The 22356-nt window shown below is 34.8% G+C and overlaps 1 protein-coding gene across 8 annotated transcripts in view; it reads left to right on the forward strand.

Moving 5' to 3' along the window:
• Positions 1 to 22356, forward strand: part of LOC123525118 (serine-rich adhesin for platelets-like) — a 50976-nt gene that overhangs the window by 18403 nt on the left and 10217 nt on the right. For 3 of the 8 annotated variants that reach the window (XM_053538156.1, XM_053538161.1, XM_053538160.1), the window contains exons 7-20: positions 508 to 602; positions 774 to 836; positions 1170 to 1225; positions 1495 to 1543; positions 2157 to 2256; positions 9775 to 9881; positions 13454 to 13495; positions 13772 to 13864; positions 15899 to 16105; positions 19694 to 19844; positions 20313 to 20453; positions 21163 to 21294; positions 21525 to 21616; positions 22097 to 22198. In XM_053538156.1, coding sequence (XP_053394131.1) covers positions 508 to 602; positions 774 to 836; positions 1170 to 1225; positions 1495 to 1543; positions 2157 to 2256; positions 9775 to 9881; positions 13454 to 13495; positions 13772 to 13864; positions 15899 to 16105; positions 19694 to 19844; positions 20313 to 20453; positions 21163 to 21294; positions 21525 to 21616; positions 22097 to 22198 — 1430 coding nt within the window. Of the gene's footprint in view, positions 1 to 506; positions 603 to 773; positions 837 to 1169; positions 1226 to 1494; positions 1544 to 2156; positions 2257 to 8830; positions 8938 to 9774; positions 9882 to 13453; positions 13496 to 13771; positions 13865 to 15898; positions 16106 to 19693; positions 19845 to 20312; positions 20454 to 21162; positions 21295 to 21524; positions 21617 to 22096; positions 22199 to 22356 lie in introns of those variants that run through there. The other 5 variants (XM_053538157.1, XM_053538159.1, XM_053538162.1 and 2 more) reach the window with 5 other exon arrangements.

Genomic DNA, 22356 nt, shown 5'->3' on the forward strand with positions numbered 1-22356 from the left:
TTCATCCAATTTGTTGTTATATTTGAAAACAGCTTTCCTGCTTGCACGGTGTTTTATAACACTAACTATTGGGAATTAAATGCAAACTTCCTGACATTTAAATTGGATTAAAGATTAAATAACAAAGCATACATACAAACTAACCTGAATATGATTAATACATTGCCGGACAACAATAGGTTGATTTTCACACCTTACAAATAACATGGATATTTTTTGACAAGCTGTGATATCGACGAATCCAGGTGTAAAAACAGTACAGGTAAGTTGACGGGACTGAAAAATCTCATCGAGCTAAACAAAATATCAAGCTAATCATATCGAGGTAATGATAAATAATTACATTAAGATAAATAGGGAAAAATCAGGACCGACTCGGACACATCGTGCTAACCGGAGTATCGAGCTAACCGATATCGAGGTAACGATATTCAACTGTATATAAATATAATTGTACATGCTGCCAAGAAACAAGTAGTTATTGCTATTTTATTTCTGTAATTGCAGGTGTGGGCCAGGTGGTACTACAGGTGGCTGCAGCAACCCCTTGTAAACTGTGTTATGGTATTGAGAAAGCTGAGTGGCCTGCTGCATATGCTGATGTAAGTAGTACATCTTTCAAACTCGTGATCAGACAAAAATATCTATAATCATAACTTAATATAAAACAAAACTTACTATAAAACTCCCGGCAAATGAAATGTCACGTAGTTGATTTTGTCTCATATTATTTGATATATCTATAACACTCAAACAATAAAAAATTATTACAGGGTATGATAGAACAATATAAACGCTGGATGAAATGGTATGGGAAGAAATACTGCAAGTTCTTGGTAAGTCCTATCAGAATTAAAAAGTACTTTTATCAATGCCTGTTAGGGTGTAACCAGAAGATTAATCTGTTTAATAGACTCTTCATATTACAGTTCAATAGCTGCTTTTTTGTATATTCATTAAATACAAATAATAAATATAATAAATGAAAGTGCTAAAACGCCTTTGGTTATTACCAGTACATAATTTATTATGTTATTACATTTACTTTTTTTTTTTTTTTTTTTTTTTTTTTTTTATACTTGAGATTGCAGAAGTGATTCCCCTTTGTATAAAGGTAAAGTCTTTTTAGTGTGAAGAAGATATTATCATACTTGTGGTGTATTTTACAGCTGGAAAAGGGAGACTTCCTATCAGAAGAGACAAAAGAAAAAATTAATAGTGCTACGTAAGTTACTACCCACAACCATTACGTGTTATTATTCAGCATACTTATAAAATGGTGAACTGCATTTTTCCATCAGTACAAGTTAAAATAATTGAAGCTTTTAGTAATGACTGTAGAGTTAATAAATTGTTTTCTTTTATTTCCCATATTATCAAAAATTCCATATTGATTTACATTTTTGCTACCTTTAGAGAAATGCAGATTCATTCCATACGGTTTTCCTTGTAATGTCTGTGAGGATATTGACATATTAATTTGTATATTTTCAGTGTGATATTTGTGAACAACTTCGCCTTCGGGCCTCAAGTTGATCATCAGGTAAGTTTGTGGCAGAATTCATCATCATTGTGGCAAGTTTGACTTAAAAACACAAATTGGGTTCAAGCCTCACTTGGGGCGTTGAACTCTTCATGTGAGGAAGCCATCCAGCTAGCTTACGGAATGTCGGTGGTTCTACCCAGGTGCCTGCTCATGATGAAATAATGCACAAAGGGGCACCTGGGGTCTTCTCCACCGTCAAAGCTGGAAAGTCATCATCATGTGACCTATAATTGTGTTGGTGCGACATTAAGAAATCTGCATGATGGTTTTATTTTCGCAGTCCGTAATAATCCTGAATTAAAAAATGCCTTGAAAATTGATTGTTTCTGTGAAAATAATGAAAAAATTGTTGAATTTAACTTTATTGTTCTAAAAGTTAACTGCAAATTACTTATCACATAATGAAAATCTGTAAAGTAAAAGTTATGGCAAATTCTATAATAAAAATTCCAAATTTTTACTTGCTCTGCATGGGAATTCTATAAATCGTGAGTAATTGGAGATTATAATCTGTAAAAAGCAATTTAAAACATGGGAATTTCCCATTTGGCAGAAAAAAAAACATAGAAATGCAGTTCTTTAATAAAATACATTTCATGTATATTTGCAGCTTAAACTCAGGTTTGCCAACATGAAGGAGGGAGCAAAAATAGTGTCATCTAAAGCATTCTGTCCTCTCAACTTCAGAATTACAGATAGAAACCTCAGCGGTAAGATTCTTTTTGTTTAAAGAAATTAATCAGCAAGATTTATCTTACTAAGTTAAGAGTTATCTAAGCAATTTATTTTGAAATTACATACAATAAATGGAAAGGATGCATATTAGGACCTTATATTTGACCTATAACAATAAATAAATAATAATTGCATATTATCAAAGAAATGTAACAAATTTGATCATATACAATTTTTTAAGTAAAGAAATAAAAGCTTTGTTTAGGATTTTACATAATTCATATTTTGAGTCAGTTTTTCTTTAATACAAACTATATATCTTTAAAAAATGTAGACTCTTGTCTCTCAGAAATTTTATATAATTCAGTTTTTTCCAGGTATTTTATTGTCTAAAGTATTGTTCTTAAATGAGATCTCTTAAAAGTTGAACACTGAGAGCTTGTTTCATTTAGGGGTTCATAATAAGATTATAGACATTTGTTTTTTATTCCTGCTTAGGCAAAGTGCGACCCTTGCAATAAATAAACTTTCTGTATACATTCCATTATTTATAGTCTAAGGGAGACAACTTTACTTGTTTTCTTTAGATGCATTTGAAAAATGATATAATAGACATGAATTTCTGTCTTGAACTAAAAAATGAATTTAAAGTGATAAAATAATTCAATCCCTTATCAAAATTCATATTGAAATATTACTTATATGCCAACTGCACTTGTGTTTCAATCTGCATAGAATATTTGCTACCTTTCTGAATGACTATACCTCATCAAGTTGTATGTACTGTCATACAGTTCATGACTGAGAGTCTACATTTTTCTAATGGAATAGTTTTAGAAGAATGACTGTAAACTGTGAGATGTTACTGCATGATGCGTGTGTCCTCATTTCATGACATCCTCTGTTTCATCTGTCATGTGATCATTTTATGTTGCATTTGTTAGATGGAACTTCAGTTCTGTTGTTAGATTGTTCTGTCGAGTTAATGGACCCTTAATGACAAGCTGCAAATGACATTTTTAGCCCACCATCATCAGATGGTGGGCTATTAAAATCACTCTGCGTCCGTGGTCCGTCCGTCCGTCATTCCGTCCGTCCGTCCGTCCGTCCGTCCGTTAACAATTTCTCGTTATCGCATCTCCTCAGAAACTACTGGGGGGATTTTGACCAAACTTTGTCAGAATGATGTATTGCTACCCTAGTTGTGTCCCCCTGAAAATCAGACTGGTTCAACAATTTATGAGTGAGTTATGGCCCTTTGTTTATTTCTATAATTTATATAGATTTATATAGGGAAAAACTTTGAAAACCTTCTTGTCCGAAACCACAGAGCCTAAGGCTTTGATATTGGTATGAAGCATCATCTAGTGGTCCTCTACCAAGATGATTCAAATTATTTCTCTGGGTCAAAATGGCCCGCCCTGGGGTCACATGGTTTATATAGACTTAATAGGAAAAACTTTTGAATAACCTCTGTCCAAACCACATGGCCTAGGGCTTTTGATATTTTGTATGTGAAATTCATTGAGGTCTTCAACTAAGATTAGTCAATTATACCCTAGGTCACTATGCCCGCCCTGGGTCATATGTTTAATAGCTTATATAGGAAAAACTTCTTGTCAAACCACAAAGCCTAGGGTTTGATACTTGTAATGTAGCATCATCTAGTGGTTCTTACCAAATTGTTCACAATTATCCTCCTAGGGTTAAATATGGCCCCGCCCGGGGTCACATGGTTTCATATAGACTTATAAGGAAAAAGCTTTAAAATGTTCTTGTCAGTATCTACAACATCAAATTTGGACCACATGTATATTTTTGAGTGGCAAGATGAAACCTGACATGAGTTGACTTGATTTTGACCTAGTGACCTACTTCACATTTCTGTACTACAGCCTTCAAATTGGACCATGCATAATTTTGTGCACTGGAAAAAACTTGTGACCTTTATTTTGACTAGTGACCTACTTTCACAATTTTGAAGTGTAAAGGCATCAAAAAATTTTGACCTATGCTAGTTTTCGTGTTTCAAAATGAAATTTGACATTGATTTTGGACCTAGTGACCTACTTTCACATTTCAAGCTACAGCCTTCAAATTTGGACTACATGCAAGTTTGTGTATACCGAAAAAAACTTTGACCTTGACATTGACCTAGTGACCTACTCCACATTTTTGAATGTACAGGCTTCAAATTTGAACACATGCATAGTTTTGTATTCTGAAAATAAAAATTGACTTGATTTTGGACCTAGTGACCTACTTTACATTTCTCAAGCTACAGCCTTCAAATTTGGCACTTCATAGTTTTATGTAATGAAATGACCTTTGACTTTACATGACCTATGACCTACATTCACATTTTTAAGGTACAGGCTTCAAATTTGACCACATCAAAGTTTTGTATCTCGAAATAAATTAACCTTGATTTTGACCTAGTGACCTATTTTACATTTCTCAAGCTACAGCCTTAAAATTTGGACCACATGCATAGTTTTGTGGTACCAAAATAACTTTGACCTTTTACATTGACCTAGTGACTACTTTCACATTTTTGAAGGTACAGCTTCAATTTGGACCACAGCTAGTTTTGTATTCCGAAGTAAAATTGACTGGATTTTGACCTAGTGACCTACTTTTACATTTCTCAAAGCTACAGCCTTCAAAATTGCCCATTGAATAGTTTTATGTACCGAATGACTTTGACCTTAAATTGAACTAGTGACCTACTTTTCCTTTCTGTAGCTACAGTTTCAATTTTACCTACATGCATAGTTTTGTGTACGAACAAACTTGACCTTGACATGACCTAGGACCATACTTTCACATTTGAATTAAAGCTTTCAAATTGGAACACATGCATAGATTTTGTGTGTACGGAAATGAATCTTGACCTTGAGTAGTCAATAAGTCTTGAAATTTGGAACACTCAAAAATGGCACATTGGTGGGCGCCAAGATCACTCTGTGATCTCTTGTTTCTGGATTCGATTGCTGCATTCTGCAGTTTTTGGGAAAACCGTGTGCATGTTGAGCTACATATTACGGCCAAAGAATGCTAAATTTCTTAATAATTAAATGTAATTGCTCAGAAATTGCAGAGTGTTATTATGGGTCCACTACCTTAACATCAGGGCGCTTGTTATGAGTCGAGGCATGGTATTAATTGACGAGAGGGTTCAAATCTTTGTATGTACTCTAAATTGGACTTAAAATGTGATTACCAGCTGTGGTAGGTGGGTGGCCTCCACTAGAGTTGTCCTCTCTCTAATATGAGCCAGTTCTTATCCAGTGTTCACTGTACTGGATCACAATGTTTATGGGTTTAATATCTTGGCCATGTTTGAGAAACACTCCGATGGTCAGAAAGGCTCTAGAGTTATGGCCCTTGAATTACTAGAAGTTGTGATAGTTGACAGTGTCTGTGCTCTTTCTTGAGTCTCTTATCTAGTTTTCAGTAAACTTGGTCACAGTGTTTATTATAATGCCACCTTGAAAAGGTTTGGTAACCTTAATAATCATTCAATTCTCTCTGGAGTTATGGTTCTTGAATTACTTGAAATTGCAAAAAATGAAAGTATCTGCACTCTGCCTTGCCCAGATTTTATCCTGTTTTCACCAAACTTGGTCACAATGTTATTTGGTATTATATCTTGGCCATGATAAATAATCTGCCTGATTGTCTTTGAGACTCTGGAGTTATGGCCCTTGAACATTGAGAAAAATGATAGTTTCTGCTCACTAACTTGGGCAGTTCTTATTGAATGTTCACCAAATTTGGTCTCAATATTTATTGGCATAATAACTTATCTGTGTTCCATAACCAGCCTGATTGTCTGAGAGGCTCTGGAGTGATTGGTTTTGAATTAATAAAAAATGCAAGAATAGTGTCCACACTTTAACTTGAGTAGTTCCTGGCCAGTGTTCACCCAGCTTGGTCACAAAGTTTATGGGAATATTATCTTTGCCACATTTGATAACCAACTAGATATTCATTGTAGCTCTAGGGTTAAGGATCCTTGCATTATTCAAAATTGAGAAAATTGACAACTAGTCTGCTCAAAAGGTTTTCTCTTGTTTTGCATTATAAGAGAAACGTTTCAGTAACAAACAGAAAAATAGATTATTATGTCTCCCCCAGGAGACATATTGTTTTTGCCCTGTCCGTCCGTCCGTACGTCACACTTCATTTCCGAGCAATAACTGGAGAACCATTTCACCTAGAACCTTCAAACTTCATAGGGTTGTAGGGCTGCTGGAGTAGACGACCCCTATTGTTTTTGGGGTCACTCCGTCAAAGGTCAAGGTCACAGGGGCCTGAACATTGAAAACCATTTCCGATCAATAACTAGAGAACCACTTGACCCAGAATGTTGAAACTTCATAGGATGATTGGTCATGAAGAGTAGATGATCCTTATTCATTTTGGGGTCACTCTGTCAAAGGTCAAGGTCACAGGGGCCTGAACATTGAAAACCATTTCCAATCAATAACTAAAGAACCACTTGACCCAGAATGTTGAAACTTCATAGGATGATTGAACATGCGAAGTAGATGACCCCTATCGATTTTGGGGTCACTTCATTAAAGGTCAAGGTCACAGGGGCCCGAACATTGAAAACCATTTCCGGTCAGTAACTTGAGAACCACTTGACCCAGAATGTTGAAACTAAATAGGATGATTGGTCATGCAGAGTAGATGACCCCTGTCGATTTTGGGGTCACTCTGTGAAAGGTCAAGGTCACAGGGGCCCGAACATTGAAAACCATTTCCGGTCAGTAACTTGAGAACCACTTGACCCAGAATGATGAAACTTCATAGGATGATTGATCATGAAGAGTAGATGACCCCTATTGATTTTGGGGTCACTCCTTCAAAGGTCAAGGTCACAGGGGCCTGAACATTGAAAACTATTTCCGATCAATAACTAGAGAACCACTTGACCCAGAATGTTGAAACTTCATAGGATGATTGGTCATGAAGAGTAGATGATCCTTATTCATTTTGGGGTCACTCTGTCAAAGGTCAAGATCACAGGGGCCTGAACATTGAAAACCATTTCCAATCAATAACTAAAGAACCACTTGACCCAGAATGTTGAAACTTCATAGGATGATTGAACATGCGAAGTAGATGACCCCTATCGATTTTGGGGTCACTTCATTAAAGGTCAAGGTCACAGGGGCCCGAACATTGAAAACCATTTCCGGTCAGTAACTTGAGAACCACTTGACCCAGAATGTTGAAACTTAATAGGATGATTGGTCATGCAGAGTAGATGACCCCTGTCGATTTTGGGGTCACTCTGTGAAAGGTCAAGGTCACAGGGGCCCGAACATTGAAAACCATTTCCGGTCATTAACTTGAGAACCACTTGACCCAGAATGATGAAACTTCATAGGATGATTGGTCATGCAGAGTAGATGACCCCTAACGATTTTAGGGTCACTCTGTTAAAGGTCAAGGCCACAGGGGCCTGAACATGGAAAACCAATTCCAACGAATAACTTGAGAACCTCTCGACCCAGAATGTTGAAACTTCATAGGATGATTGAACATGCAGAGTAGATGACCCCTGTTGATTTTGGGGTCAGTCTATTAAAGGTCAAGGTCACAGTGGCCTGTTCATGTAAAATAATTTTTTGGAAATAACTTGAGAACCACTTGACCTACAATGTTGAAACTTAATAGGATGATTGGACATGCAGAGTAGATGACCCCTATTTTTTTGGGGTCACTTTGTCAAAGGTCAAGGTCACAGGAGCCTGAACAGTGATTTGAGAACCACTAGGCCAAGAGTGTTGAAATTTAGCGGGATGACTGGATATGCCAAGTAGATGATCCCTATTGCAGCCAACCATCAGTGTCTCTTTGACTTTCGCTCCTGACCCCTATTGACTTCTTACCTATAGGACTTTGCATTGGGGGAGACATGCGCTTTTTTACAAAAGCATTTTCTAGTTTAAATTTCATCTCCAAATAAAAATACACGTATCCAATTGCAAAATTTATAATAAAAGAATAAAATAAACTTTATTGATCATATTTATTCATTTATATTATTTGTGTATTAAAACTTCTTATTATCTTTTTGGAAGGGGATTAATTTTGAAGAAAGAAAAGCAAAAGTTACAGAATGGAAAAGAAAAAGAAAATTACTATATTAGACTTCAATTGAAGGGGCAAATTCAAAATAATGATTTTTTTTTCTCCAAAATGATAGCAATGTCAGTAATATTGAAGTAGCTGAATGTCAGTAATATTGGAGTAGCTGTTTTATCAGAATAATACAAGTACAGCTAAATTATGATTTACATAAAAAGACAATCATTGTGTGACTAAAACAGTAAAAAGCTTTTCTACATACTTTGGAGACCTCATGAATCTCCTATTAATTAGAAATGCTGAGAGCCCACTGAATTGCTAATTTTACATTTTATTTACCAGTAATATTTTAGGCTCTAACTTAAGGAAAATAAGATATACAGTTTGAGGCATATTATATCCCTTAAATGCTTTAAACAAGAGCCCTGAAAATGTTCTGAATTTACCGTTCCATTTCACCAATTTTTTGTTTCACCCATTTATTTTGTCGGAACTTGTTCACAGATATTGGAGCTATAATGCAGGTTACAGAGTTGTCACCCTTGAGAGGAGCCGTTTCGTGGACCTGTAATCCAGTCACATATTTTCTTCATGTAGTTGATAGAACGATGGTGAGTGAACGACAGGAGTTCTGTCCCTTGTGTGTAGCAGATGAATGGACTGTCTTTGCAGATCAGTTTGTTTTTGTCGTCTGCTGCAAAAAATACCTATTCATTTCACGTTTACATAACCTTCTGGTTAAAAAATTAGATGGAATTATTTATCAATAAATAACTTTATACATACATTTTCCCATTAAAATGGGAGGGTTGTTTAGATATACAAGTTTGTTAACCAGAAGATTGTGTGTGTTTTCTTTTTCCATTCACTAACATTGAACCATTTTCCATAACCAAGCCACACCCATTTTCCTTCCTGAAAGATACAAATACATCATTTCATCCAAATGTTAACATACATTATTTGAATTTATCTTCCTATAATGAGTTAGATCACAGGTGGTATGTGTAAAGGTAGTTCATATATTTTCAGGGTCTGTATTTGTTGACATTAATATTTTTTGCTTTAGATTGACAAAGTTATTTGCTATGGGATGTTTTCTGCTGAAATTTTCTAGTTTTTTTGTTGGTTTTTTTTTGCAGTTGTAAGTGCTGTTAAAGATTTTAAGTTCTTTCATTAAAATCAGATATACCAGACATAAAAATTGGTTATCATTAGCAGCTTCTTGATGAGCTGAGAGGCTACGTTATGTTTGAATGATGATATTTGTATCTTTCTCTCTCACAGCGAATGAATCTTACTCTAACGTGTGCATGGAATGTGTGTATTTTTACAGTTGTTGTTTGTCTTTGTATGTCTGTTCATCTGTCTGTCTTTTTGTCCATCAACAAGATGCATGAGAGAGTAACTTTCATCTTTTCGATGAATTCACGTCTCTGCCTTTGCAGATATTGGAACAATTATGCACGTGACTGAGTTATCCCCCATGAGTGGTGCGGTGTCGTGGACGGGAAAAGCGTTTAGCTACTATGTCCACACAATAGACCGAACCCTGGTGAGTAAAGTCAAACTCCTGTCATTGTTTGTCACCTTCACTGTTACCATAGGGATGGTGGTCACATAACAGGATATAGTATATCACATGATGATAGCTGCTGTACCAGGGGCAACAAGAAACAGCCGACTGTAAAATACATAGAGTAGTGATGTAGAATAAGAGCTTTCTTTCTAGAGAAACTGTACTTTTTGATATATTTTGTATATTTATATGTAATGAAATTTCAAATGTTTAAATAATAACATGTACTTGTGACTTGAAAGCATTGACTTTTTGACAAAGATAGGTACATCATGTAAGTATGTATTATGTTTCTATGCAGTATAAAGTGAGTCTTTGAAAGAATTGTAGTTGTCAATATTTGATCTAAAAATGATACGGAACAAATAACTAATATCATTGTACAAAAAGATGTATTATTAAAAACCTAAATGTCTTTGTAATTGATAGAGTAAAGTTTGAATATAGGGGAAGTATTAAAATTGAGTGTTCTTTGGTGTTGTAAAGGTCTGAATTTTGGTGAGGTCAATATGAAAATATTATGTTATAAACTAGTTTGGGTGGAACAATGTTAAAAAAGGAATTTAGAAAAGAAAAATTACATCTTTAGATACTATGTATTTATTCTGTAATGTTATTTACAATATAATGTTGAACATTGTAGATAATTGTTGATTCACTATCAAACAAACTGACTGCATTATGTGTTTAAACTTGGGATGTCAACGAATCTTTGAACAATGAATATTTGGATGTAAATATGATTGTTCAAATAGTGTTTCATGATTCTAATATTTTAGAAAGAAATGAGAATAGAAAATTCCTTGGCTTATTGTAGTATTTATTATTACCTAGACTTAATTTGGTGGATGCCTGTGGTCAGCAGATAACCCCTATTATCTTATGGGTCAGTAGGTCAAGGTCAGGATGACGATTTCTGCTTGCTTATGCCTTCATAGAATTATTTCCAAAAGTCAACATACAACCCTTAATGTTTTTTGGGTCAATGATCAAGGAGACTTCGAAACTGAAAACAGGTCTGATCAGTATCAGGAGCACTTTTAAGCATATGGTCATCAAATTTCAAGAATGATTGCCTGTGATCAAAGGATGCCACTTATTGTTTTTAAGGTCAATGCCTAAAGGGTCAAGGTCAAAGTTGGTTGAGGGACAGTGGCCTTGTCAGTAACTGGATATGAGCTTTAAACTTCATAGGCCTGTAGTCAGTAGAAGACCAATATTGTTATAGAGGTCATTAAGGTTAAAAGATGAGGCCTTAGCATATAGAATTACATACCCAGTTGCCTCGAACAGGCCATCATGAAAGCATATTTGTTTTATGAATAGCTGTTGTTAAATTGCTCTTAATGAAAATTTGGGTGCATGGCTATTGTATTTCAGATATTGTGTAATTGACAAGAAAATCTTCTTGTCTATATATTGTTTCATAATCCTGTGTATTTTGTCACCTTGATTTTGAGTGAGTCTGTTTGTGAGAGGTAGTGAAAAGTGCATCAGTCCCTAGCATCGGCCTAAGAGGAACTCTACTATAAATAAAGATTAAATGGACTACAAAGGACCAGAAAATATAACAACAGTTTGTGCAAGGACAGGGAAACATTTAAGGGCCGTTATGTGGCACTAGAAGACTAAAAGCTTAGAAGTTGCCTTCGAAGCATAAGGATTGGTATTGGAGAAGGTCATTAAAAGAAGTTTGTTTTCAAAGTCCACTTATTGATGACATATGAATAACTCCAATAACAGAAGGCGTGAAATTTTATAAATAAGAGCTTCTAGAAAACATGGCCTGACCGAAACGTTACAGTGTTTTCTTTTTTGTCAACAATTTCAATATTTACTAGAAAATGTTACAGGTAAAATTTTATTTATCAGACCAAATATAGATTCTCTATTTTTGTACTAGAATACAATATTGTGAAAGCAGTTCTCCCCATTTACTTTTAAGCCCACACATTATTGAAAAGACATGCACTGCTGAAGTCAATGACTTGTCAGATATCCATCCCACTTTTCTTTGTCTATTTACTTGTTAACAACACCTACTGTGTTCTTGTTGTTAATAAAGCAATCCCCGTTTTAACACCTCTCTATTTTCTGACTTCTCAGTTAGAAACATGCTCCTTACGTACATGATAGAAAAAGGTGTTCCCATGAAAATGAGCCAGACTTTCAGTACAGCATTTAGATATGAAAAATGATTTCACTGAGTTAAACAAAACATCTTCAGCACCAAGTTGTGTTGATGTAACTAAAAAAATACAAAAACAACAATAGTAAAAAGATAGAGTAGAATGAAGCAGAAAACATTGATAGCTTTGAAAGCAGGCCATGCCACCAGTTGTAAATTATAATTTTAAAGCAGATTATAATGACTTTAAACTACTTGCCCATGGTGGAGAGAGAGTGGAAGAAAACATTTTTCAATTTTTTATTGCCACCCAATTTTGCAAACAATGTATTGGATATGACACTGAAAATAACAAAGTGAGCAAAAAATAAGTGTTTGATGTTGATTAAAAAAGCAAGAAAAATGTTGGTTTTCTCAGTTCTCTGAAAAGTGTTTATGGTACAAATAATTAATTCCTAACTGCACAATATTTTTGATAACAGTTTATTAAGATATGTCTTAAAAAATCATGAGAAAACCAACATAGTGCGTTTGCGACCAGCATGGATCCAGACCAGCCTGGGCATCCACGCTCTGGTCAGTATCCATGCTGTTTGCTTTCAAAGCATATGTTGGTTTTCTCATGGTGCGGCTCATATGTCAGCAAGTTTGTACCTCTGGATGCTTTCACAGCACCCACTTTTTGTGGCTTTTTTTTTTTTTTTTTTTTTTTTTTTTTTTTTTTTTTGAGTGAGACGAAAATGTTGGCCTAAAAGTGTGAATGAATCTGTCGATAATGTATAAGTGTGATATGAAATAAGGTAAACTGAAAATTCTGCTGATGATAGAAGTTTAGGAGGGAAAATCAGCCTTATATCTGGATGCCCCTTTAACATATAATGGAAATTATGTACACTCATGATACACAGTTAAAGAAATCCATCACTACAAATGCCTAATGAAATTACTGTAGGACATGATGTGAGCCATGGCAGTTTATACTGTATAAAAAATACATGATGTCATAGTCAGTTTGTCTTGTTGGGTTTATACTGTATAATACATGATGTACTTGTCAGTTTGTCTTGTTGGATTTATACTATATAATACATGATGTACTGGTCAGTTTGTCTTGTTGGGTTTATACTGTATAATACATGATGTACTGGTCAGTTTGTCTTGTTGGGTTTATAATGTATAGTATAGAGTATAACTAGAAAAATGATGTACTAGTCAGTTTGTCTTGTTAGGTTTATACCACATGATGTACTAGCCATTTTGTCTTATTGGGTTTATACCGTGTAATACTTTTGCTATTGATTAAAGTAATACCAAATGGCTCATTGTCAATAAAGCTGTATGATATACAAATGTAATTTTCCAGTGTTATATATCTATGTAAGTGGTATATATGTTAACTATCAATTTGTTGTCATTACAGCTAGAGAAATACTTCCAAAGAATCAGAAATCCTTCAAAAAAGGTAGGACTTTTTTTATAGTAATAAATTAGTTAAAGAATAAAGTACTTTCTACTAATTAAGGTGTTTTAACTGAATGATTTTGTAGATAATGCTCTTCTCTTTAATGCAAATGAGAAATATTTGGTTTTCTAAAGGAAATAGTATGTCATGGTATGACTCCAAGTTTATATGATGAAATAATTTTGAAGTCCATTATTTCTGGTAAGTTCCCAATTTTGAAGTCTTAGATTGTATTTTCAATGAGTGGTTCCCTGTTCAAATGTTGATATATATTAGCAGGTTGAAGAGGAACCATCCAAGCCAATGAGAAAAGATAGAAGAGGCAGACTTGTACCTTCATTAACTTCATCATTGAAAAACAACTCTCAGGTCAGTGCTGTATACTGTGTCAAATATAAGAACTTAGCTTGTATAAGGGATTTTGAATCACTTTCCCAGTTGATCTTCACTGCTGTAGGTTTTAAACCTCACTATGGATGTACAGGTAAAGGTAAAGGTAAATTTTATTTACCGTCGCTTTGTGAAACAATGAACATAAGCTCTGTTGAACTTTTGAGCAACCCTATTTTAAGAACATTTAAAACCAATTATACCTTACCCCAGCAATTTGCTGGTACCCATTTACAGCAGGGTCGACTGAGGCAATCGTGATAAAGTGCCTTGCCCAAGGACACACCGCAATGGGAGTAATCAGGAATCGAACTTGGGGCCTTCACCTCTGTAGGAAAGTGTCTAAACCCTCTCTACCAATGCGTGTACACATACGTGTGAGGAAGCCATTTGGCTTGCTTATGGAAGATCAGTGGCTTTTACCCCTGTACCAGCCTGTGCATGAAATATTGCTGGGAGGGCCATCTGTGGTCTTCCTCCACTAAGAGTTGGAAAGTTGCCATATGACCTACTGTCTGTTGTTGTGACTTGAAACCAAATAAAACAAAAACTGGCAGCTTGTACAAAGCATCACTTCATGTCTTTGAAATTATTAGTATAATACCGTATGAATTAAAGGTGGTTATTCCGATTTTGGCGAACTGCTGGAATTGTTTAGAACTTTAACACGTAATCATGTACACTTATTCATGCTCACAGAGTATTTAATACTAGATTTTTACTGGATTTTTTTTTAATTTGATTATCCTATCCTGGTTGCCTAACTAAGATCTAGTTGTTTGTAGTGTACATACAAATTTGGTATGTGTATCCTAAGGAATGATACAAAATTTATGTAAGAACTGTTATATTATATTTGTCAAACAATAATTGTGTATTTAGGAGAAATTTATTACAGTTGCAAGTTTGTCAAAGTATTATTACCTCCCTTTACCTATCCATGTAGTGCAAAAAAGATAGATTGAAAATACATGTAGATGAATTTCAAAGCTATCCACAGTTTTAAAAGTTGCCATCTAGTTCAGATTGTTGAATTATTCCATTATATATCAAATGTAAAATTAGAAATGACTGAAGTAAAAAAAAAAAATAAACTTTTTAAATACTTTGATATTAAAGAGGGGTAATTCAAAAATTTATAAAAGCAATAAAACATTCCTGATAGGGATCTAACGCTATGTAATGGGTCTTTTTGTTCCTTAAATATATCTCTTACAGAATATAGGAAAAGTTTCATAAAATCTTGCTTAAATTTGTTTTACCATCTTTAAAGCTACTCGCCCACAGTTTGTGTGCATTTTTTCAACATATACATTTCCACTAGGTTTGGCATAGATTGTATATATGACAATGAAGATTGATAAAGTGGGTGAAAATAAAAGTTAGATATTGGTAAAAATGCAAGAAAAATGTAAATTTTCTGCATTGTTTCAAAAGCATTGAAATGGTTTTCTACCTTCTCCACAATATTTTTTGGTTATTTATTTGGATATCTTGCAAAAGTCTTATGTCAATAAGTCACCTTCAGAGTACTCACTTTTTATGGATTTTTGAGAGAAATTATTTTTTGCCTAAGCTGTGTGGGTTAGTCCCTTTAATTTTTTATGACCTTTATTTCTAGAAGTAATGTTTAATCATTGTTAACAAAAAAGTCATTGGTAAAGCCTAAAACATTCTGCTTTAATATGTCAAATTTATCTTCAAAACTAGTGCATATATCTGCTTTATGAAACAGGTGATAAGGTGTAAATTATACCTTGCAACATGTACCTATATGATTTTTCTTTTAGTGTGTCAGTGTCTCATTGATTGAGGTAAAGAAACCACTTAACTGATACTTAATCTAGTGTATGAATATTTTATGGTGATAGAGAAGTAGTTCAATAAGTCTTTTCACTTTAGTTTGATTTCACAGCTGTGTGAAACTGTTAAAAGATTTGAAAAAAAGAATAGGAATATACATGATAGTGAAATTCTAACATGAAGGACCAAAATAGTTTCTTACTTTTTCAGGAACAAAAAGCTGGCGATAAGAAATCTGACAGCTCTTACAAGGCAGCCAAACTTCTAGACTTTGACTCTACAAGCAACGCGAGTTCCGAAATGACGGGTAATGAGGAGTATCAGGTATATGGCCCTACGACTCGGCACAAGTGGTCCCAGTGGATCTCTAGACCTCCACCCGTTCAGTCTGCATCTTCTGTTTCCGACACAGAAAATGTGAGTGAGGCTAACGAGGAGATGTTGTCGGTAGTTAAAGTAGTGAATAGTTTGCAGTTTTCTTTGTTAACGTTGGGAGGTATTCAGTTTTGCTGTGTTTCACTGTTAACACACTTTCTTAAGTTTTTCACTTATTTTTCTTTCCTTCTTTGGTTCAGAAATGAAGGAGTGTATCAGTGTGATAAAGAAAAGCTTCATTCACAGTGTCATCTAAGTAGCATTTTTTCTGTTAGTCTTTTAAACTAACAAAGACTGTCTGAACTTTTACTTTGCTACATTATACAGCACAGACTTTGAATTCCACTTTTTGGCAGATATCTTATATTTCATGGTAATATTTAATTATTTGTATAGGCAGTTTTATATACAAGATTCATATACAATTGTAGCTCTAATTACCATTTAAATAATTGTTCTCCACCTCTGATTCATATTGTGAAAGTTGTCAGTTACAAGTGGAGAATAATAAATAATTAGGTTAACTTGCCAGCATTTCAGTTGCTTATACAGCACAAAGACAGAGGTATTATGAGTCTTTAATGATTAAAGTTCAAAAAGGTTAGACAAACTTGCACATCCTTGTGCCCCCCCCCCCCCCCCCCCCCCCCCCCGGGGGCTATAGATTTGCTCTTGTCCATGCGTGCATCTGTCCGAAGTTCGTGACATGCCTAGCTCAAAAAGTATTTGATATAGATTAATGAAACCTTGCATGAATCTTTATCTTGATATGAACTTAAGCACCTTCTATTTTTCGTCTGGCTCCGCCCCCTAATTTTAGAGTTATGGCCCCTGAAATAGTCAAAAATGCACATTTTCACCTTGTGACACGCCTAGCTCAAAAAGTATTTGATATAGATTCATGAAACCCTGCATGAGTCTTAATCATGATATGAACTTGCGCACCTCCTATTTTTCATCTGAGTCTGCCCCCTGTTTTTAGAGTTATGGCCCCTGAAATAGTAAAATATGCACATTTTCAGCTTGTGACATGCCTAGCTCAAAAAGTATTTGATATAGATTGATGAAACCTTGCATGAGTCTCTATTATGGTATGAACTTGCGCACCTTCCATTTTTCATCTGGCTCTGCCCCCCATTTCTAGAGTTATGGCCCCTGAAATAGTCAAAAATGAACATTTTCACCTTGTTACACGCCTAGCTCAAACAGTATTTGATATAGATTCATGAAACCTTGCATGAGTCTTAATCATAATATGAACTTGCACACCTCCTATTTTTCATTTGGGTCTGCCCCTTATTTCTAGAGTTATGTCCCCTGAAATAGTCAAAAATGTACATTTTCACCTTGTGACACGCCTAGCTCAAACAGTATTTGATATAGATTCATGAAACCTTGCATGAGTCTGAATCATAATATGAACTTGCACACCTCCTATTTTTCATTTGGGTCTGCCCCCTATTTCTAGAGTTATGGCCCCTGAAATAGTCAGAAATGCACATTTTCACTTCATGACACGCCTAGCTCAAAAAATATTTGATATAAATTGATGAAGCTTTGCATGAATCTTTATCATGATATGAACTTGCGCACCTCCTATTTTTCATCTGGGTCTGACCCCTATTTCCAGAATTATGGCCCCTGAAATAGTAAAAGAATGCACATTTTCACCTAATTATGTGCCTCACTCAAAAAGTATTTAATGTAAATTCATGAAACCTTGCTTGAGTCTTTATCATAATGTGGCCTTGCACACTTGGCATTCTTCTTGAGAATTTTAGCATTTATTACAGAGTTATGGCCCTTGAAATAGCCAAAATAGTGGATTTTTTGTTTGTGATGCTCATAGCTCAAAAAGTATATAGAATAGAATAATGAATCCATTTCATAAATTTTTTTTTGAGGCTATACCCCATTAAGACTGCAAACATTTGAATGATTTCCTCTTATTTGTGATAAATGTACCAGTGGGGGGCACACCCTGTGTCCTACAGACACATTCTAGTTCATAACTGTCCCTTAGAAAGCAAATGAGAAGAGACTGTGTGAATTACTGATGAACTCCAGACAGTAACTGTGTGACTTTCTGACAGTGATTATGTAATTTTATGAAAGTTACATTTGCTAAACATAAATCAAGGGTTGAATGCAAAAAAAAAGCTGTTATAAAGAAGGAGTTACAAAAGATTTCCATTCAGCTTTCTGAATGGATTGTTTGTTCAGGTTGAAGCAAATCATTTTATCATGATGCTACAGTGGCCTTGATGACCAGGTGGTTAATAACTTCCTTCTTTGTGCTGTAGGTTCGAAACGTACTTCGGGTGAAGAATTCTTTCATGTGAGGAAGTTTTCCATCTCATCTGACTTGTGCAAAGTCAATTATTTCACCCAGGTGTCTGAAATAGCACCATCAAGAGGGTCTTCATTTACTATTAAAACTAAATATTTGCCAATCTGACGTTAAAGCAACCACAAAGAACAAAAAAAAAACATTGTGATTCAAGGATAAATAGTCTTTCATATTAGATTTGATATCTTATTAGAAAATCTTGCACAGATGAATATGTTACAAGAGACTTTATACAGCCTGTCACATGAGCGTTTACAAAAACAATGAATAAATAATGGCAGTATGTTGCAGTATATGAAGATTTTCCTCTTTTATCAATTTTCATTTGAGCCGCGCCATGAGAAAACCAACATAGTGGGTTTGCGACCAGCATGGATCCAGACCAGCCTGCGCATCCGCGCAGTCTGGTCAGGATCCATGCTGTTCGCTAACGGTTTCTCCAATCCCAATAGGCTTTAAAAGCGAACAGTATGGATCCTGACCAGACTGCGCAGATGCGCAGGCTGGTCTGGATCCATGCTGGTCGCAAAACCACTATGTTGGTTTTCTCATGGCACGGCTCATTTAGATTTCATTTATCTAACAGCTTGGTTTTCTGAATAGATTGTATTGACAGCTGCAGTTTTAGGCTTTTTTAGGAAAAACATCAGAATTTGTTTCTTAATGGTTTCAATTTCGAGGCATTTCTCTTATTTAACATTCTAGTAACGTTGTTATACCTGTTTGAATACAATCTGCCTATAACATGAGATATTTTGTTGAATTTCATTTTGTTTGAAGACTGGGAATGGGATGAAAGCACTGTGTGATACTATCTTTACCACAGCTTTTAGATATTAAGTTACTAGACCACAAAACCTGTGAACTGTGAAATTTTCAAGTATATACATTGTATAACTGTTTTACTTGCTTAAAACTTGGATCACAGTTTTTAGAAGTAGGAGTAATTTTAATATTTGATATTTGAACAGTTCATTGGTTATATGCTTTTAATTTCTAAAAATTGAACATAATTATGACATGTTAACAACTGTATTGACACACATTGCGATTTTCTTTATTGTGCAGTGATTTTAACAAATACTCTGGCATCTCATTAAATGGAGCCAGATCAAGTTCTCTCATTCTGTTAGGAACGTTTTTCTCTTTGTATTGTATATGAAATAACAAATTTATTGCTTTAGAATCTATGAACAACAAACTAAAAATATTTTTTTCTGAATTTACCCTTTTCAATTGTGAACTTGGATTTTAGAAAGTTTATAATTTATGTGATTTAGGAGGAAGAGATGGAGGTAAGGAGGACGCGACAGAAGCCTAAACCTTTAGCGGGACGTAAAGCACATCTAGTTGCTAAACAAAAGATTCAGGCTGCAATTACAGACATTAGTAATGGACAGCTGAAGGAGGATGATAAAGAAAAGAAAATGGGTGTGTACTTTATATCTTAGAAAATATACATGGATATTTTCAGCCAAATCTGTTAATAAAGATGATAATTTGGAGAACCAAAAATTGGTCTTTAATGTAGTGGTGTTTAAATTCACAAGTTAAAATAAACTGCAAATGTAAAACAGAAAATTAAACAGGTGATCATTATAGCAAGCTATTCAATTGAGTTTTTTGTACAGGTTTTACTTTATTTTGAGGATTAAGACATTAGTGTTTGCTTGTAAAAAAAGATCAAATTGTTTGACCTTGTAATCAGTTTATCACTCTGGGTTAGGTTGTGTGGGTATAATGTGATGACTTGACATGCAAGAAAATTTGGGTCTGGAGTTATGAATTTCTAACTTAAAATGTAAATAATTGTCAGTCCAAGTGCTTAAGGAATCACTTTCTGCTATTGTTTATAGAATGAGGATTTTTGTTCAGAATTGCTATTCTTGCCCATTTCAGTACAAAGAAGAAAGCAGCGAAAAGTGTTGTCTGCACTAAAAGCTCGTGCTTTAGCTAAAACAAAAAGCAAGGAGAAAGTGCTGGCACTGGATAGCCTTAATTTGTTACACAGTCACACTTTGCTGTCAACATCAGCTGTGGGTAAGTCTCGAAAAACTGTTTCCTTTTCATGTAGAAAAGATCATTTCTGTATATAGTTGAACCTGCCATAGCAGCCACCTGTATCGAGTAGCCACTTGCCTTAAGCAGCCACTTAGCTAACTTCTCTAATGAACTTTCTGTTCTAATTTAGCTAACTTCTCTAATGAACTTTCTGTTCTAATTTCAGCTTAAGTAGCCACCTTCCTTAAGCAGCCACTTAGCTAACTTCTCTAATGAACTTTCTGTTCTAATTTCAGCTTAAGTAGCCACCTTCCTTAAGCAGCCACTTAGCTAACTTCTCTAATGAACTTTCTGTTCTAATTTCAACTTGTCTTTAGTAGCCACCTCACCTAAGCAGCCAGATTGTGTTGCTTCTTAATACAGATTTGGCTGTAGTGGTACAATCTATTTTATTGATAGTATTTGTAGTATTTGCTCCATAGTTTGTAAAATTAGGTAAGCAAGAATAGTGATCTATCACTGGTTGTAGATGCAGATGGGAATATCTGGCTCTCAGGTAACTGTTTTGGCAGTAACTCCACAGGACCTCTTTACAGCCAAAACATTAGTCTCAAACTGGATATATTTTGTCATCTACATCTACAACTAGTATCAGACTATCATGATCTCTGTTCGTTTATATATATGAACCAGTATGAATGCAGCATTTTGACTGTAAGGTAGACACGTGTTGTTTTGTATTTTACAGCCGATGAATCAATGAAGAAGAGTTACAATGAACCCAGTATGACAGCTTTATCCAACTCTTACTTCAAACAGTCTGTCCAGCCCCAGTCTGTATCTGCATTAGAAATGGCTCCAGTGGTTCAACAACTCATGGGTAAGCTATTACTTGGATTAATACTTACTACAGGTCAAAAATGCCCCCGTTTTTAGCTTAAGCACGGAGGACATGAGAAAATATTTACTGATAGTAAAAATAAACAATTGTTTTTAACAGAACGGGCATGGTTAGCAAAATACATACTCAGTTGCATTTTTTTTCAGACAGCCCTTTTATGATTTCTATCTTTTTAAAGGCTTTGTTGCTATGTATATATTTCTTTGTAGATGTGTTCCGACAACAGTTTATGCAATTCTTAGTGTACATGCAGACCTCTGAGTATAAGGAATCTGTTACTGAACAGATAGAAAAAGAAAAGGTTGGTTATTTAAATATTTTGTTTGGTTTAAGGAAATTCCACATTTGTATAAATAAAGTTGGTTACTTGTACTCCTATAAAAATTAAGCCATGGGAAGTCTTGAACTAATGGCTGTAAGGGGTGACTGATTAAAGACAAGCCAATTAAGTAATTACTTCCTCAATGTTGTTATATTTTACCATCCTGTGGGATTGTCCATTCAAAGTGTTTGCAGTATAGAGCTCTACTTAAGCCGGCCTTAGCAGGCATGAGGAGTGTTGCATCTTTCATTACCTTTCATGAAAAGACTTGACAAAAACATTTCTGCTGTTATATTTGTTGGTGGCGTTCTTTGCTTCTAAAGTATGATCTGTAGATTTAATTCAGTACTGAAGATTTCATGCTTATACTTCTGATCCAGCCAAGATTTCGCATAACTTAATTCATGTTTCATCTAGAAATGAGGCTTCAAGTGAACTATTGTGTGTTTGTATTTGTAGTTACGACAGCTGGATTTGAACTCTGAAGTGCTGAGATTGGAGAAGCAGATAGAGCATTTACAGAAAGACAGCACCAAGCAACTGAAGACAAGGTTGAAAGAGGTAACACAGTTGAACCTGCTGTGGTGGCCACCTGTATTAAGCAATGTGTCGGGGTACTTAACAATTTGACATTTTGTTCTATTTCAAATTGTCATAAGCATTCACCTACATTAAAGGTCCAATACTAAGGAAAGTGAACATTTTAATTTCTTTTAAAA

This window comes from Mercenaria mercenaria, chromosome 3, assembly GCF_021730395.1.
Source record: "Mercenaria mercenaria strain notata chromosome 3, MADL_Memer_1, whole genome shotgun sequence".
NCBI classification, from domain to species: domain Eukaryota; kingdom Metazoa; phylum Mollusca; class Bivalvia; order Venerida; family Veneridae; genus Mercenaria; species Mercenaria mercenaria.